The 17567-nt window shown below is 42.0% G+C and overlaps 1 protein-coding gene and 1 long non-coding RNA gene across 2 annotated transcripts; one reads left to right on the top strand and one right to left on the bottom strand.

Moving 5' to 3' along the window:
• The first annotated feature begins 934 nt into the window (after window positions 1–934).
• LOC131258031 (uncharacterized) lies at window positions 935–2150 on the top strand. The gene is made up of 2 exons (XM_058259056.1): window positions 935–969; window positions 1053–2150. Exon 2 carries the CDS (start codon window positions 1083–1085, stop codon window positions 1764–1766), a length of 684 nt encoding a protein of 227 aa, XP_058115039.1. The 5' UTR covers window positions 935–969; window positions 1053–1082; the 3' UTR covers window positions 1767–2150.
• Window positions 2151–6408: 4258 nt separating this feature from the next.
• LOC131258032 (uncharacterized) lies at window positions 6409–16885 on the bottom strand. The gene is made up of 2 exons (XR_009177779.1): window positions 16300–16885; window positions 6409–9000 (listed from the first exon to the last, which is right to left on the bottom strand). It is a non-coding gene; the product is annotated as an uncharacterized LOC131258032 (long non-coding RNA).
• Window positions 16886–17567: the final 682 nt, after the last annotated feature.

Raw genomic sequence — 17567 nt, 5'->3', positions numbered from 1 at the left:
TGTTTATTGACCATCCAACGTGTTGATAATGTCATAAAGACATGGATGAAAGGATGAAAAAAAAATATTAGCTTGGTCCAAAACTTTCGTGGCCCCTGAAAGGTTTTCAATGGTCAGTAACCACTGTTTTATTTCCTGTGGTGCGGTCCACATGAAATTTTTATCTGCTTGACGTGTTGGATCTCACACACGTTAAAAAGAATCAACCTAGAGCCCCATCTCATTGACGTGTTGGATCTCACACACGTGTGACAAGCAGCACGCGCTTTTTTAAGCACATGGGCATTCGCAGTTGCACAATAGACCACGTGTGGCCGTATTACGGCCCACCACGTGGCATAACTTGGAGGCAGATTCATGTGATATTCCCACGTGGCAAGCAAGTTGCATCTGGCACAAAGTTGCATCTATTACGACGCGAAGCTGAATTTTGCACGGCTCTTCAGTTATTTACTTCGAATACGCGAGGAAATTCCAACGGAAATTAACAATACGCGTCCGACTCGGTCAGTTGCGTTGGACAGTGTTGTAAGCGCAGTTCACCTTGGGGCCCACAGGGATCAATGGACGGATGATCAGATCCATCCCTCCGATTGAAATTCATCAGATGAATATCAATATAGATATTACGTTCGTTGGAATTTTATCCGTACGATTAATGGCCCTAAGTCCAATGGCCATAAATAAACATGGCCAAGGCCAATTTCAGTTTGTAAAATCGTACATCTTGAAACAGGGAATTGCCATTCCTCGATCAAAATAATGGCCCACCACATGGACTGTAATGATCGTCTATTCGTAAATCCGTTTGGGACATATCATCTGTAAGACCCTACGTTGGGACAAAACCAAAACCTCCCTAGCTATCTCTATATATAGATGGGATGCTCCCGCTCCATCATCTGTAAGACCCTAGGTTGTTCATATATGATGGCCGACGCTCCCGCTCCATCGACCGTACAATATGAGGTAAAATCTAATCCACTCATCTTCTGCACTTCTTCTTGCTGATATTTCATCCAAACTAATAGTTGGAGGGTTTGATGTTGCAGCGTTCATTCGGACGGTTTGATTCAGACGAAATGGGCGATCATCATGACATCGAACTTGGAGTGGCCAATGTTCGGAGACCGTCCATTTTCAGCATAGAATCAGGCATTGGCAATGAAGGTATACAAGCAACAGAACAAACGATGCCCCCCGTGCATCTGAACGTTTCACAACCGTCGGTGGAAGCGATCATTGCAATCATCGCCTTGGGATCAACAATCATGGTGGGCCTCTTGGGTCTTAACTTTCCAATCAACGGTGATGATAGCAAGCATAGCCCGACGGCTTTATTCCGTCAGCATCCGATGTCCTTATGCTTTTTCGTCGTGATTGGCGTGGCAACCTTCTACTTCACAGCGATTGGAACGATTCTTTGCCGATTCCGGCCCAACATAGCCAGAACTCTCAACCTCATTGCCTTGGTTCTTGTAGTGCTGGCTGTCACAGTATTGTTGTGGGCCCTACTGCCTAATAAGTTCGGGTGGGTCCCATGGATCTTCTTCGCAGCGACCATCTTGGCTGCATCAGTTGTGCAAGCATGGGAGTGGGCCACCCAAAAATCAACGGACAAGATTCCTTGCTTTTATCGTGATCATTTCTGGTGTCCCACTATTCACAGTCCTAGTGTAATTATACGCAATTCCTCCCATCAACTGCTGTTGAATTCATGGCAGTGCTCTCCCAGACTACGTCGTGTCCGGAGTTCTAGCTTATGATGGTTGATTTGTTGTCGTAGAAGTCGGTATCTTGCAGTGATCCTCATCATCCAATTCATCAACCGCCATGAACGTCACAAGGGATTATTTGTTTAATCATGAAGATCAACGCCCACAGTTCCAAGATCAAGACTGTTAGACTGTTGCATCTCGCGTCGATGGCCGGTGTCTTAGAAATCTCGTGTGAACGAAGATCCTTGCCACTAATCTTGGGACCTTCCTATCCTCACACGGATATGATAGAATCTTTGATTGATTGGTGATTGGTATGTGTCAGTACTTGTATATAAACTGAGGAAACACTGTTTCTGCCAAGACAACATTCCATTGTTGTTGTAAATTTCTGAAGAAAAAAAGCTCCATTAGTGGGTGAGTCCCACATGATTTCCTGTCGATCAACTCCATGTACATATTCTCTCATTCCTATCTAATCAAATTCAAATTTGGGTAAAAGGAGATACAGATAGACTAGAGAAGATAGGATAATATCTTATCCCTATCCTAATTGACTCCTACAATATCCTCTCTAACTCTTCTCTATATAAAGAGGAATTCCCTCGGATGAAGCCAATAGAGAGAGCAGAGAGGAGAGAAGTTTAAATTCGCTTGTCCTCAAGCTTCAATCATACAATCAGAATCATAGATTGTTATCCGGTGGCTATCCCAACTATGGATCTTGGGGGTGGAATAATTCCATCTCACTCCTATGGTGTCTTGGTGAGCCACTGGGAGAAGGTCATACATCTTTGGCTTTGATAATGTCCACCTCATCTCAGATCATGTAGATACTGTTGAATCCTACATTTGTGATCTGGCCTGCCCATCTAGCCCTTTGCTCGTTTGGATCTAACTAGAATTTTGACGTTATTATGTTTATAATCTATTATCTCATTGCATCTAAAAGTTCACAAGGAATTCAATTTTAAAAAGATCATAGGCAGTTTGATTATCCCTCTTAAGATTTGAATTTAAAGTAATTTTATGTTCTTTTTGTATCTGGTTACTAGTTACTAGGGTATGGCACCTGAATGCATGTGGAAAGAGGAAGGAAGAGAGATATGGAGAGAAAAGGTGTGCTAATGGGGTCATCGTGGCCATCCAATGCAAGCCGGATCATTTTAATTAAAGAGCAGGCCATCAGTGTAGCCGATCTATGGTCACAAGCTAGCCAATGGACAACCCACATTTCTCCATCAGATCATCAGAATGGGATCGTTAAAAGCCCAACAAATGACTACAGGCTGTCTGATGGTCCCAACCCAAAAAAAGGCACACCAATGGAAGATAGATCACAAGTACTTGATCCAAGATTCCGCAAAACATCACCAGCACGACACCACATCAACAGGGGGAGCAGCCCCCGCTTGAATGACTTAGAGAAGAACTGCAACAAGCCATCTGGAGAAGACGTTACAGCAACATACAACACGGGAAACCAAAACACATCCACCACTAGCAATTCAGCAAAATTCAGCAACGAGACTTGGGAGACTGAAAATGGCCATGGTCAGTTTCCATCCAAATGAAACAAACCAATCTGCAAGACACTGCCATCCACCACAAATCCCACTTCTCCTTTGAACATGGATGCACCACTTTAAGATACTGCAGAGAGTAGAACACAGACCACCAGCTGGGCCAGGAAACCAGGGCCGCGCCTGTAAGACAACAATCCTACACCATAAATTTTTTTTCCTAATCTAAAGGAGAATTGATGCATCCGAGCAGAACACACAGAATTGGACTAAAAAAAACAATCCAATATGCACACGGACTGGTGGTCGCAATCTAAAAGTTGGCCCGAGTCTCTGCTAGAGCTGATAACAGAGAGAGAGAGCAGCTGGAGAGAGAGATCACACTAGGTTATTGGAAAATAGACTTGACGTACTACCTCTTCCTCACATTACTGAGACCCGCTTTGTCCCGCAACATACAGCCCCTAACTTCCTCAGGAAGATCCACTCTCAAGTTATATATGAGGAAGCTATCCCTGCTGCTCTCCAACTGCACCAGACGATCAACCACCAAATTGCTTTCTCCAAATACATGGTTGATCTTATGGGTAAGGCTTGAAAGATAAGTCTTGAATCATAAAGGATATACAATAGTTACCAAGAGGAGTTGTGGAGGGAGCCATCGAAGCTATCCACTATCACTTCCGAGTCTGAGACCATGTTTTACAAGCCAAGAATCTGGCATTGTTTCACACCATTCAAGACAGACCATGCCTCAGCTACAGTATCTGTTACTTGACCGTAAGATTTGTGAAAGGCAAACATAAGATTTCCATTTTGATTTCAGTACCCGGACTCCTCCAATGCTTGGATTTTCCCTCGCTGAACCATCCATTTCAGTTTAACCCAATCTTACCCTGGCCTTATCCATTTAATTATTTGAGTAGCCTTTTTTGGTTCTGCTGGGCAATTGATTCCTATAGCCTGCTAGCCAACGTCTTCCAGGAAGGAACATTTCGAGTTCTCACGTAATCTCTAATCCAGTGGTTGACATTGTGAATCGCCACCTTAGCAGGGGCATATTTATCTTTGAATCTTCTAGTATTCCTATTTAACCACAATTCCCAAATGATTAAGCAGGGGGCAATTGCTTTCAGCTGTTGAAATCTGGACGAGAGCCCCACAAGGCTAAACCAGTGGAGAAGTTGTTGATGAATGGATAGCCTTGCAAGGGAACGGACAAACGCATGTGCGAGAGAGCTACCACTGAAGAGATGATCGAGGTCTTCTACTGTACCTGCCCCTGAATGTCGTGTCTCACTCTCAATACCTGCAATTAGTTGGGTCCTATTGGATCTCGCCATCACCAATCATTGAGGCCTTCCATCTGGAAGGACGCCCCTTGGCTTCTAACCTATCGCAGCACAACTTTTTCATTTTAACAGAAAGGTGGGAGCACACAACTTATAACTCCGTAGACATGATAATTGGATATACAGACATTCAGGTGGGCTCCACAAAAATGACGGACCTCACCCATCATATAAACCCCAATCCACAACAGCCTTGAGAACAAAAATAAAAACAGGCAAAACTAAAGAGAATGACTCCAGACAGATAAAACAATGCCCCTGCAACAGCAAAAAGGAAACAACGCAGAAAAAATGCCACAGCTTCCATGCCACCACAGCAGCCTCCAAAACAACTGAAAAGCTGCATGAGCGCAGCCGCCCAACGTCACAAGATGCACACTATCAAAACAGTTCCTGCACATATACACACTCCAGCAAACCTCTGGCCTAAAAGCAGCTTCCCCAACAGCAAAAGAACAGTTAAACAAATCAAACTCCTCACAGCACAACTTGCCTATGCAGATCCATCCCGAACTCCTCTCTGCCTTCCCTAATCACTTCTAATCTGTTCCAAGCATCATGCAGCATGACATTGGAGATTCTCTAAACAACCATCCCCCCAAGAGCACTACAGAGCTTCAATAGGTTCTTGATGCTGCACCAAGATCACCTAGACTAGATGGAGATCTAATGAGATAAGTAGCTGGCCTATACCAGGCCTAATGGATTGACGAATCACCCCATACCTGTCCATGCAACATAGACATTTTGAAGCCAAATGAATTCCTAGTTTTTTGGACTGCCATGTCCACTGGAACTGCACAATTCAAAACTTTTCATATGAAAATAGAGATTTTCACTGGCATGAATTTGTTCCCCATTAAGGCCCAAGATTTGTTGCCCTCAGACGATCGGATTTGGTTCCAAATTTGCTTGGTTGAAAACAAGCTCGAGGATGACGCAGCCCAAACTAGGTAATCTTCTCTATTGCTTGTCTTAATCCTGCACTCACTGATCTGGCAGAGAAGATCACTCGGAACTGCATTTTCAAGGCTATTCAAGTTCCATTCCCCTTGACTCGACACGACTTGAGCCATGGTTGCCATTCTGCACTCAGATGAAATCTACACTCCCTCTTTTTCAGAGATCTGTCATTCTAGCTCTAGAAGTTCACCCTTCTCCTTATGATCATCCATCTCAAATGGCGGATCACAAAAGGCAGTCATCAGACTATGTTCCACCACAGTTTCAAACCATTCATCTTGTAATTGGATGGGTTAGAAAGGACATTAGTGAGATATCTCACACCCATGTACTTGGCCCAAATTGAGTTACACTAGAGAAGAGAGAAGCACATCTTCATTCTAAGACATTTCATCCCTCACCTGCCTTAATTTGAGACCACCTTCCAAAATGGGCAAGAAAACTTTTGGCGATCTCACCCAATGCCTCTTCGCCTTACCGTCCTTCCCATAAAAAATTAGCAACCACCAATTTCAACTTTCTACGCGTCAAGACTGTGGGAGCCCAAGAGTTGCCATGGTATGAATAGGGAAGCAAGCTAGGACACGCTTGATCAACGTTAACCTTCTACTTGGAGAGAGGATTTTAGCTTTCCACCCTGCAATTTTGTGCACAGCCTTCTGTAACAAGTAATGGAAATGGATGGCCCCTGAATGACCCTTCATGATCAGCACTCCCAACTAGATCATTGGAAGATTGGCATATTTGAATCCTGTCACTTGCTCCAATCTATAAACTCGAGCAAGGACTGCTTTTGTTGGGGTAAGAAAACAACATTTGGCCCAATTTACATGCTGACCCAACACCTTCTAGTAGTCCTGAAGAAAGGCCATTAGATTCTTGATCGATGAGGTTCTACCATTTGTAAATAGAAACCATGGGAGAAAAGGAGATGGTAAATGGTTAGGCAAGCACGAAGAAGGTGGAAAGGCTGGCAGATACCTCTTTCAAATAGCCGAGATAAACCCTGATTATAGCATTTGTGGCTAGAATAGATAGCCTTGGCGCAAGGGGATCTCCCTGGCATAGGCCCCTGGATGGCTTGAAGAAACTGGAAATCTTACCATTCACCAATGTGGAGAACTAGCAACTATTCTGGCAGCCTTCCATCAATTTGACCCATTAGGATACAAAGCTGAAGCTCGCCAAGACCTGAGAGATGAATCCCCATTCCAATCTTTCATACGTCATGTCCATATCTAACTTGATGACCACATATTACCTCCTCTCACCTTTCGGTCGATCTCCCCAAACATTGCTTGGGCAAGCACAATGTTTTCTGAGATACTTTTATCCTGCACAAATGGCCCTTGTTCTTCAGAAATTAGCTTTGGTAGAATCTTGGATACACACAAGGCCAAAAGCTTCAAGAAAATCATGTAAATGCAATTGCAGAGGCTTATCGGCCGAAATCTGACAATTTTCAAGCTTCGCGATCTTAGGAAACATGCAGATCAGAGAGCTACCAAAGGCTCGTGGAATCTCTCCCCCTTCCATGAACTTGCATACTACATTAAAAATATCTTCCCCTATAACATCCTAGCAGAAACATGCAAAAACTGCTCAAGTAGCCATCCGGTCCTGGCGTGCTATCCTGAGCTGTGTTTTAAATAGTGAATAGCGTGTAGCGTAGCATTCGCCCCTCTGAAACGTGAGGCATAAGCTACATAGCATGCAGAGTAAGCAACACACTACTTCTAGATTTTTAATCAAGCTCGCTTGGTTGCACTAATTTCAAGATATTCTGTACTAAATTAGATTGATTAATGAAGAAATTTAACAAAATTTCATGATATTTGGTGCAACCAAATGCAACCTAAAATAATAGGAAAGGGTAATGATTTTAAGTATAAAGGTAAAGAAAGAACAATGAAACTTACTTAATACTAAAAACTAAAAGCATTGAAATGATTAACTAATTTTTATTTTAAAAAATGTTAACTAATCATTGAAAACATTAATTGATTTTAATGTTGCAGTGAAAAACAACTTATAATGTGAGCTACATAGCATGTGGCATAGTCTATGAGGCATGTAGTGTATGCAAATTAATCATGCACCGTAGGCTACATGCGACTTTAACTATTTTCATGAGCTACGTAGCATCATGGCTAAGCCACACTACGTAGCATAAGCTACATGCTACATAGCATAGCTATTTAAAACACTGATCCTGAGTAGTAGAAAATGTTGTCACCTTCACTTTATCCGGAGCATGTAAACGATCATCATTATCTTGGTCTAAAAGTAAGCTGGGGATGCTGCTATGGATATCATATGTTGGCCCATCACCTTCCAATGTATAAAGGGAGCTGTAGAACCTGACCACTTCAGTCTCAATTTCTGACTGAGATTCCCCAAAAAAAAAAAAATCCAATTCCATCTTTATCCAGTTTGCAAGGGTCATAAAAGAATCTTGTGTTGTGTTCTCCTTCTACCAGCCACTGGTTCCTAGACTTCTGCTCCATGAAGATTTCCTCATGAAGGAGAGCCATAACTAGCTCGGATTTCGCACCCTCAAGGGATGTGCCACTTTCCTCCGATCTGGACAACGTGAGATCACGTTCAGCCTTCAAAACTGCATCCTCCACGACTCAGACATTTTGGAAAATGTCCCGAATTCCTTGGTTCTATTCCCTAAGCTTCAACTTCTTCATTTTCAAAAAGACTTGAACCATCAGCGATGCAAACTACTCCTATATTTCCTTCACCACCTCTTTAAATCTGATGTGGGTTGTCCACATTCTCTGAAAGCTAAATGGCTTTGGGAAGTTATCCACTAGTTCTTTCACTGGCACCAAAATAAGAGAGTGATCAGAGAAGAGATGAGAGGTGGGAGATTTTAAAAGTAGAGAATTCCCTTACCTACTCCATGTAACTAGTAGCCTTTCCACTCTCACCCATGCTCTCTTATGGCCTGATCCATTATTACACCAAGTAAACATTCAAACTTGTTTGCAAAGAGGTTGTAGGCTAGCTTGTACATTGTACAAAGCACCTGTAATGCTCTCGAAGGTATTACCCTAGAATAATGATCCGGCTTCCAAGGGCGCCGGATTTGGAGGACCAAGAGTTGAGGCTTAACCTCTGTAGGCATTTCTTCCTATGAATGAGGCATCTCCTAATCTTCTGGAGATTAGGAGATGCCTCATTCAGACATTTTGGAAACGTGAGATCACATTCAGCCTCAAAACTGCATCCTCCGTGACTCAGACATTTTGGAAAATGTCCCGAATTCCTTGTTCTATTCCCTAAGCTTCAACTTCTTCATTTTCAAAAAGACTTGAACCATCAGCGATGCAAACAACTCCTATATTTCCTTCACCACCTCTTTAAATCTGATGTGAGTTGTCCACATTCTCTGAAAGCTAAATGGCTTTGGGAAGTTATCCACTAGTTCTTTCACTGGCACCAAAATAGGAGAGTGATCAGAGAAGAGACGAGAGGTGGGAGATTTTAAAGGTAGAGAATTCCCTTACCTACTCCATGTAACTAGTATCCTTTCCACTCTCACCCATGCTCTCTTATGACCTGGTCTATAATTACACCAAGTAAACATTCAAACTTGTTTGGAAAGAGGTTGCAGGCTAGCTTGAACATTGTACAAAGCACCTGTAATGCTCTCGAAGGTATTACTCAAGAATGATGATCCGGCTTCCAAGGGCGCCGGATTTGGAGGACCAAGAGTTGAGGCTTAACCTCTGCAGGAATTTCTTCCTATGAATGAGGCATCTCCTAATCTTCTGGATTGGCAAAAAGTCTCGCAAACCCTTCTACTCATTGCGTTGTAGAATCGAATAAAGCATTGCACACAGTCCCATTGGGCATGCCAAAGAAGGTGTTTGGCTTAAAATTCGGTTGTTGGTGTGTGTGTATATGTTGGGCGTGCTAAAGCCTTAGCTCAATCCAAACAGAACACCTTTGACCCTAAGCATCGAGATAGACAAAAAGACTGTGAGCGGTCTTCTATGATCGAGAATTAAATAGTCCGGCTGTCTATTTAGCTACCCGTAAAAGAGACCAAACGATTTGCGAATGAGAAAGTTCGTCCTTCTAATGAGTTCATTTTGCCTTTCAACCGAAAGGACTTCTTCTCACCGTGATAATAGAGATTTATCGATTATAACGATGTGAGAATAGAATAAACTAAATCACTTTAATAAAAGATAATAAAAACTTACAAAATATGATCCTTAGTGATCCAACGACTACGGAGTAGATGGCGAGGTCCTAAAGCTAAGGTCTTCCTTAGTTAGCCATAAACGGAGGGAATTACACCACTAAAAGAAAAAGAAAAATGTCTTCTTTGGTCCAATGACTTGTGCGAAGCCACGTAGATAAAGAGAATTACGCTACTCTGAAACTAAGTTGTTCTAATGTAGCAGCATAGATGGGTTAAATTACACTAAGCTAAGCTAGACTAAGATAAACTAATATAAGATAAGCAGTGTTATATTGTAGAGTTATATTTTGTTGGGCTAGTGGGGGCTCAGAGCTCCTTGATATTCTTCATATTTATAGAACTTTGAGGTAGTAGCTGGAAAGAAATCTTTGCAGCCACTTATCACGTCTGTTGATATGAAAATAGCGGTCCAGGCCCGTAAACAGTTGTGGCTTGTTATGCAACGTCATGTGTGTTAATCGTTTGTCATGGGTTGGTCATTGGTTGCACACGCATCCTACACTCATGACGCAAAGAGTTCTTCTCACAATGCCACATATTGGTGATCGTTATCAATTTTTTCTATTGAACATGTGCTATGCACCATAAAACTTGACTAACTTAGTGTTGTTTTTATATTGCTTTATAGCTCATTAAACGGTTTCGGCTTGAAGGTTTCTTTTATTTGATGCCATGGTGCATTGACCGAATCCATCACTAGTCGTAACCGCATTTCGGTTGATACCCATTGTCAATCACGTGGCCACTACAATGAGTGGTCAACTCTACCATGTGAGCAAAATACGTGACACACGTCCCATGGCAGTAGCCAGCTGGACTTACCCCTTTTGGGCTACTCATGACTTTTCGGATTCTGATCAAATTCAGCTATTAGAGTAACTGAAGAAATCTTCATTTTGTCTCTTATTGAGATCTCGTTGCCATGTGGCATCATTTGAGTCGCTAAATCTGATGTGGTCAAATCAAGCGTAAACACCTTAACCATGAAATCATTGGAGCGATGGACGATTAGAAGCGTGACCAAGGCTCCTAGACTAGAGGATCTTACCAATATACGAGTGTGATTTTACTATAATTAATTGTAGTAATTTCCATATGCATAACCCGGGTAGCTTTTAAAGTTTTACCCACATTATTACACATAGGATAATCATGAACTTTAAAATGTAAAGCGATATCCAAAAGGATTCAAAAAAGAGATGTGGAAAACTATAGAGCTAAAGTGGTCATTTAAGACGACGCTCCTATTGAAAAAACCAAGAGCAAACTTGTTCTCCTCGTTATAGTGGAGCCAGGTAAAGAGTCTTGAGAGCAAAACCAACCTATAAAATGACTCAACATCTAAAGTCCTTATACGTCTAGGCACACTTTAACGAATGCCTTGCGACCAAATAATTGGTTGGCAACAATGCAATCATCAGCATACTGCCAGTTTCTATTTTAAAGAAACTAGGAAAAACTTAAAAAGATCTAATTACAACCGAAGTCATTATCAACAACTTTGCAGGTGGTGTCATTGATACTCGAGGGGTTTTACCTCGTCGAATTATTAGCCGACAGCAATAAAGGTTTGTCGACCTTTTTCGTGATTGAATCCTCTCCAAGCTATAATGTTTTGCGTGGGGAAGATTTTATACACTCCAATTGTTACATCCCTTCCTCCTTTCATCACTTCCTAATTTTCTAGATTTTTTTTTTTAAAGGTCAAGGGTTATGGGCCAATAGCCGCCCTTTTGTGGCCAATTCAAATTCACCCCAGGGCTATCTATATGGTGATGAAATAGGGCCTTTTTATTTTATAGTAAGGACAAAAATGGCTAACTCACAACATTACTGCCTCCATTGACCATTTGATGCTTGCAACAAATATCACAGAGGTGCCTAAACCGAATTGGTTAACTACAATCATTCCTTATTGGCCGATGTCAAACAGATGCATCATCAAGGAGATTCCATAATGAGCGGAGCGTCATCAGTCGGAGCATCGACCAAAATCATGGACATTTTAGATAAAATAAAAGGGCATCTTCAACATACAGGATTGTTGAATGGTTATTTCGTAAACATAGCTGAATGTGTCTTGGAAAGAGATGAAGTCTCTAACGATGGAATAGACTCTCAAGATCTAGAGGAGGCCTCTAAACGAGATGATTCTCTAACTGACGTTCAAGACCCTCTAACAGAAACTTAAGGACTGAACATGACCCTCAGCCGACGTGCGTCAACGAATTATTGGAGCCGCAAGTCCAAGCAAAGATAATGCTCTATCGAAGGAGTATTCTGATTGTTTCGCTTGGGAGTACCGTGAGATGTCAGGGCTCGATAGAAGGTTGGTCAAGCATCATCTCCCAATCAAGGAAGGTTACCCAGCCATTCAAGCAGCTCGCACATCTAGTGATGGTTGAAGTTGAAGTGACCTTAAAGATCAAAGAAGAGGTCGAACGGGTATTGAAAGCCAATTTCATTCGACCGATCAGATGTAGTATGGATCTCAAATGTAGTTCCAGAGGGGATGAGGCATCTGTTGCCATTGCTAGGGAAAGCACTTGCACCAAAATAGTCTATGAACGAGTAGGGCGAAGGAAGGAACGAGGGTAGGAGGATCTTAAACAGAAAAAAGATCGTCGTGAGATTGTGCTCGCATTCAATGTGGAATCATGACAATAAGTGACCTTTAAAGCAAAGACGGTGAAGGCGGTCAACGAATCAATGGGGTTACGCCACATGGAAACACTGATTCGTCTTCCTGTGGGAGAGATCCGCCGCTTCATCGCCCTTGTAAATTGCAGATCAACCAAACACTGTCACATGGGAGACGTTGGCGCGACTCTCCATGAAATGCGGCTACGTCTCTTCACATTTTAGTTGGATGCGAAGAGATGTGGGAGCATTGTTTACGCCTAATCTGACCGTGTCAAATCTAACGACTCAAATGATGCAACATATCAGTGAGATCTCAATAAGAGACAAATGGAAGATCTCTTTGGCTGCTCTAATGGCCAAATTTGATTAGAATCCGAAAACTCATGAGTAGCCTAAAAGAGGTAAGTCTAACTAGCTACTGACATGGGACACGTATCACGTATTTCGCTCACGTGGTAAAGTCGACTACTCACCATAGTTCCCATATGACCGACAATGGGTATAGACCGAAATACGGTCATGGCTAATAATGGATTCGATCAATGCACCATGGCATCGCATAAAAAAAACTTTCACAGCCAAAATCGCTTAAGGAACTATAAAGCAACATAACAACAATACCATGTTAGTCAAGTTTCATGGCGCATAACACGCTTAAGCGAAGAAATGATAACGATCACCAACACGTGGCATTATGAGAACTCTCCCCTCGTGTCATGGGTGCAGGACATGCACGCAACCAATGACCAACCCATGACAAATGACTAACACATGCGACATTACATAACAAGTCATAATTGTTTACAGGACTAGATAGTTACTTCCACATCAATAGACGTGAGAAGTGGCAATGAAGATCTCTCTTCAGTTACTGACCCAAAGTCCTATAAATATGAGGAATATCGAAAAGTTTCGAGCCCTCATCAACCCAACCCAACACAACACAACTCTATAGCGAATGCTGCTTATCTTGTCTTACTTTATCTTAGCTTAACTTAACTTGATGTAATCTAACCTAACTACGTTGTTGCGCTAGACTAGCTTTAGCCTAGGAATAGTGTAATCCAGTCAGTTTATCTTGTCTACGTTGTTTCCAGACCGACTTACTTTAGAAGTAGTGTGATTTCCTTCGTCTACGCCCAAGTCCTTAGACTGGACCAAGGAAGACCTTTTTCTTTTTTCTTCTAGTAGTATAATTCCCTTCGTCTACACCCAAGTCGCTACATCAAGGAAGATATTAACTTTATGACCTCATCATTTACCTACAATCGTTGGATCGTCAAGGGTTGTCTTTTGTAAGTTTTTATTATCTTTTCTTAATGTGATTCAATTCCTACTTTTATTTTTTCTAATTAATCAATCACAACTATCACGGTAAGAAAAAATCATTTCGGCTGAAAGGTAAAAAGAACTCATTAGAATGACGAACCCTCCCGTTCACAAATTGTCTGGTCTCTTTTATAGGTGTCTAAATAGACAGTCGAACTTCTTAGTTCTCAGTCATAAATGATCACTCAACGTCTCTCTCTATCCATCTCGACGCTTGGGGTCAAAGGCGTTTGGTTCGAATGGAGTCGTATTAAACTCTAGCATGCCTAACACCATAAACAAATACCAACAACCAAATTTTGAGCCAAACACCTTGCCTTGGAGACCTCTATGATACATGTACAACCTTTGCCAATGATGATCGCCCTTCTCGATTATGCCCACCAGCATGGTTGAGAGTCGTTGAGGAATGACTCCTACCACCCGAAAGGGCAGGACAAGAAATGACAAGCTCATTCTTTGCTCTTTTCTACAAAGAACATCTATTAGGAAGGAAGAAATCTCTCTTTTGCAATTGACCCTGTGTTAGCAGTTTTCTCTTACTAGTTAGGAGTGACTTACTTCAAGTTGAGGGCTCTAAAAGGGTAAGGGGAAGGTCCAAAAGGACATGGGTAGATGTAGTAAGATAAGACTTACCTATGGTTTAATGGACGTCCTTCATATAGTGAAATGGAAAAACAAGACCCATGGTAACCTATCGTCAATCTGACCTGATCGTGGGGACATGAGCAACGTCCCCAAACCTTTCAAATGGCACACCGGGTGACCTATTGTCAATCTAAATTGTTCACTCATTCATACAACTAGGAGCAAGCCATGGTATAAGAATCACGCTGATAGGATCCCATTGAATGGGGCCAATTTGATTTTTTGAAATATGATAATTTTATTAAGACAAACTGGCAACAACAAAAACGAGGAGCAACGCAACAAGAAAGAAAAGAAACTGAAACTAAAGAGAACATAGAAAGCAAAGAAAAGAAGCCTAAAAGAAGCAGAAACAAAGCCCCAACTGCTAGAAAGCAAACCCAAGAGGAATACACAGAAACAAACATACTAGGGAGCCCATTCCCTGACAGAGAGAGCTACCCTATCCAGTACCCTAACACCCAACTCAGCAGAGTCACAAAAGTAGCGATTATTTCATTCCAGCCATATAGACCAAAAAGAAGCCAACAATGCCACTCTCCACTTTCTTCTTCCGAGGGAGCCTCCTTCAGAGTGCCAAATAAGAAGCAAATCAAGGACCGCAAGAGGCATCACCAAGAAGACTGAAGCAAGTCTCAAAATGGCTGACCAAACTATTCGAGAGAAAGAGTAATGGAAGAAAAGGTGGTCCACTGATTTTTTTTATTTTTTGGCACTTAATCAAAGAGGGCAACAGTTTGGGATTATGGAGGACCTATTTCAAAGGTTGTCAATGGTGAGGATTGTGTTTCTACCAGCTAACCAGGCAAATGCCACCACCTTTGGAGGCGCACCACAACACCACGAATAAAAAAGCATGGCCGAGAGTGTTGACCACCGACGCACGAGACAGCACAAATATGACGACCTAACTGAGAACTCCCCTTTGTTGGAATGGCTCCATTCCAGTGAGTCAGACTCCCCTGCAGTGGGCTCCTTACCTTGCAATGGGCTCCCCCGCAATGGGGCCAATTTGTTACAACTGTCCATTGTTTACGAGCCATAAATCACATGGTTACAATCGTCAAATTAATATGTTTCTCAAATCAATATTGATTGTCTTTTTCATGCTATTGATTGGACGCTTGGGATGACCCAATTGGCACGAGTTTTGCATCATGGCTTGCTCCTAGGTGTATGAATGAATGGTTCAGATCAACAATAGATCACCTTATGTGCCATTTAAAAGGTTTTAGGATGTTGGAGACATGGCTAACATCCCCATGAAGGTGGGGACTTTAGCAAAACCCAATATTTGTGTATGTATGTATGAGGCCTCAGGTCCAAACAGTTGGATCATGCTTTATGATCCACCTAGCAAATAACTTCCAACCTATCAAGTGCATGCAATATTCAATCCTTCCAATATATTGGCTGCACCATGAGGATCATCTTGTGCAAAATCAGCCGCATCCACTCATCAGTTGGGCCACACTATAGAAAACAATGTTTGTCCATTGGTAAATAACAAAATACAAGTGTGTTACACTCAAGTAGATGTGGTTGAATTTTGCACAAGGTACTCCTCATGATGCGGACAACCTACTAGATGGTTGCACAGGGGCCAACACATCTAATGGACGGGGTGGATGTCCATTTCACATCATAGTGTGGCCCACAAAGCTCAACCTTAACATTACTTAACAGTAAGGTCGACCAACCCCAACACACATGCTCGCTCACAATCTAGTGACCTCTGTTGGTTTGTGATATAAGACAAAGATAAGAGGCAAGAGAAGAGAGTGGAAAGAAAAAGAACAGAAAAGAGAAGAGTGGTTAGGGTTGGACCTTCAGACTGAGAGCTTCCATGAACACATCTGCAAGTTGATCTTAAGACTAGAAATAGAGTGTAGAAATTTTACCGTTGTTAACTTTCTCCCGGATAAAGTGACAGTCCGCTTCGATTTGTTTGGTTGACCCTAAGCATGAGAACGAGCATCAACGACAAACATGATCATGGCTAGTGACTCAAGGAGAGTAAAAAGAAGGGGGTTTCGTTTTTTGTTTCACTTAGACATCCCATCAAACTCGTTATAGGCAAAGATCATAGACAAAGGTAATCAGACATTACATGGCGGATGCTCAAAGGATAATGATCGGATTTCCGTTTGGACATTTCATCTCACACACTAAGGACGATGAATTGATGATATAAAGAGGGCATAATAGGGCCTCAACATGGTTAATAACAGAGGATACTAGTGGAGAACAAATAAGTAATCAAAACAAGAAAACCTAAAAGAAAAATAACCAAGAAACCCGTTCAAGCATTTTATCAAACACATTACAGGCAGTTGACACAAACCAGATCAGGAAATCTCTGCACGGGACTCATTTAAGCATTGAGCTGAGATGTTAAAAAGAGAGAGGAACAAGTACTGACAATGTGAGGGCCTAAAAATCCAGGCCGGAGTGTCGGTGATGAAAACCCTAAAGGCCTTTTGGATTTCTATATTATAAATTTATAATGTAAAAGCATTGGAAATAGTTATCAGTACTTAGACGGACGCGGATTAGCTACTGACAGGTTGAGTAGCGGGACTCGCTACTGAAGTGACGTCACTAAGTCTTGTGGGGCCACTGTGATTTATGTGTTGTATCTACACCGTACATCCATTTTGAGATATCGTTTTAGGGCATCAGCCAAATAATAAGGCATATAAAAATATATAGTGGACCCCACCACAGAAAACATCGGGGAGAATGATTCCCACCGTTGAAACTATCGTAAGCCTCACCATAATGTTTATTTGAAATCCAACTCGTTCAAAAGTGCAAAAAGACGTGAAAGACTGAACAACATATATATTGGCTCATGCCCTGAAGTATCTCTCTGAGTAGGAGGAGGGTGTGGATACAAAAATACGTCCCGGTGAGACTCACGTAACTCGGTAACTTACTTTTACTCAACCTGTCTGTAGGCGGTAGCTAATCCGGGTACTGCTGGCACTTGGGAAGAGATTCGCAGCTGTACCACACACTAGCGTGTCGTGGGAAGACGAGCACCGAAGTTCCTCGAGCTCCGACGAACGGTTCAAAGGAGATCAAAGTTACATGGCCCTATAGTGATGTATTTATTATATCTATACCGTTCATTTATTTTTAGAGATCATTTTAGAGCATGATTAAG

Source organism: Magnolia sinica, chromosome 10, assembly GCF_029962835.1.
Source record: "Magnolia sinica isolate HGM2019 chromosome 10, MsV1, whole genome shotgun sequence".
Taxonomy (NCBI): domain Eukaryota; kingdom Viridiplantae; phylum Streptophyta; class Magnoliopsida; order Magnoliales; family Magnoliaceae; genus Magnolia; species Magnolia sinica.
This window is presented reverse-complemented; position numbering and strand designations above follow the sequence as displayed.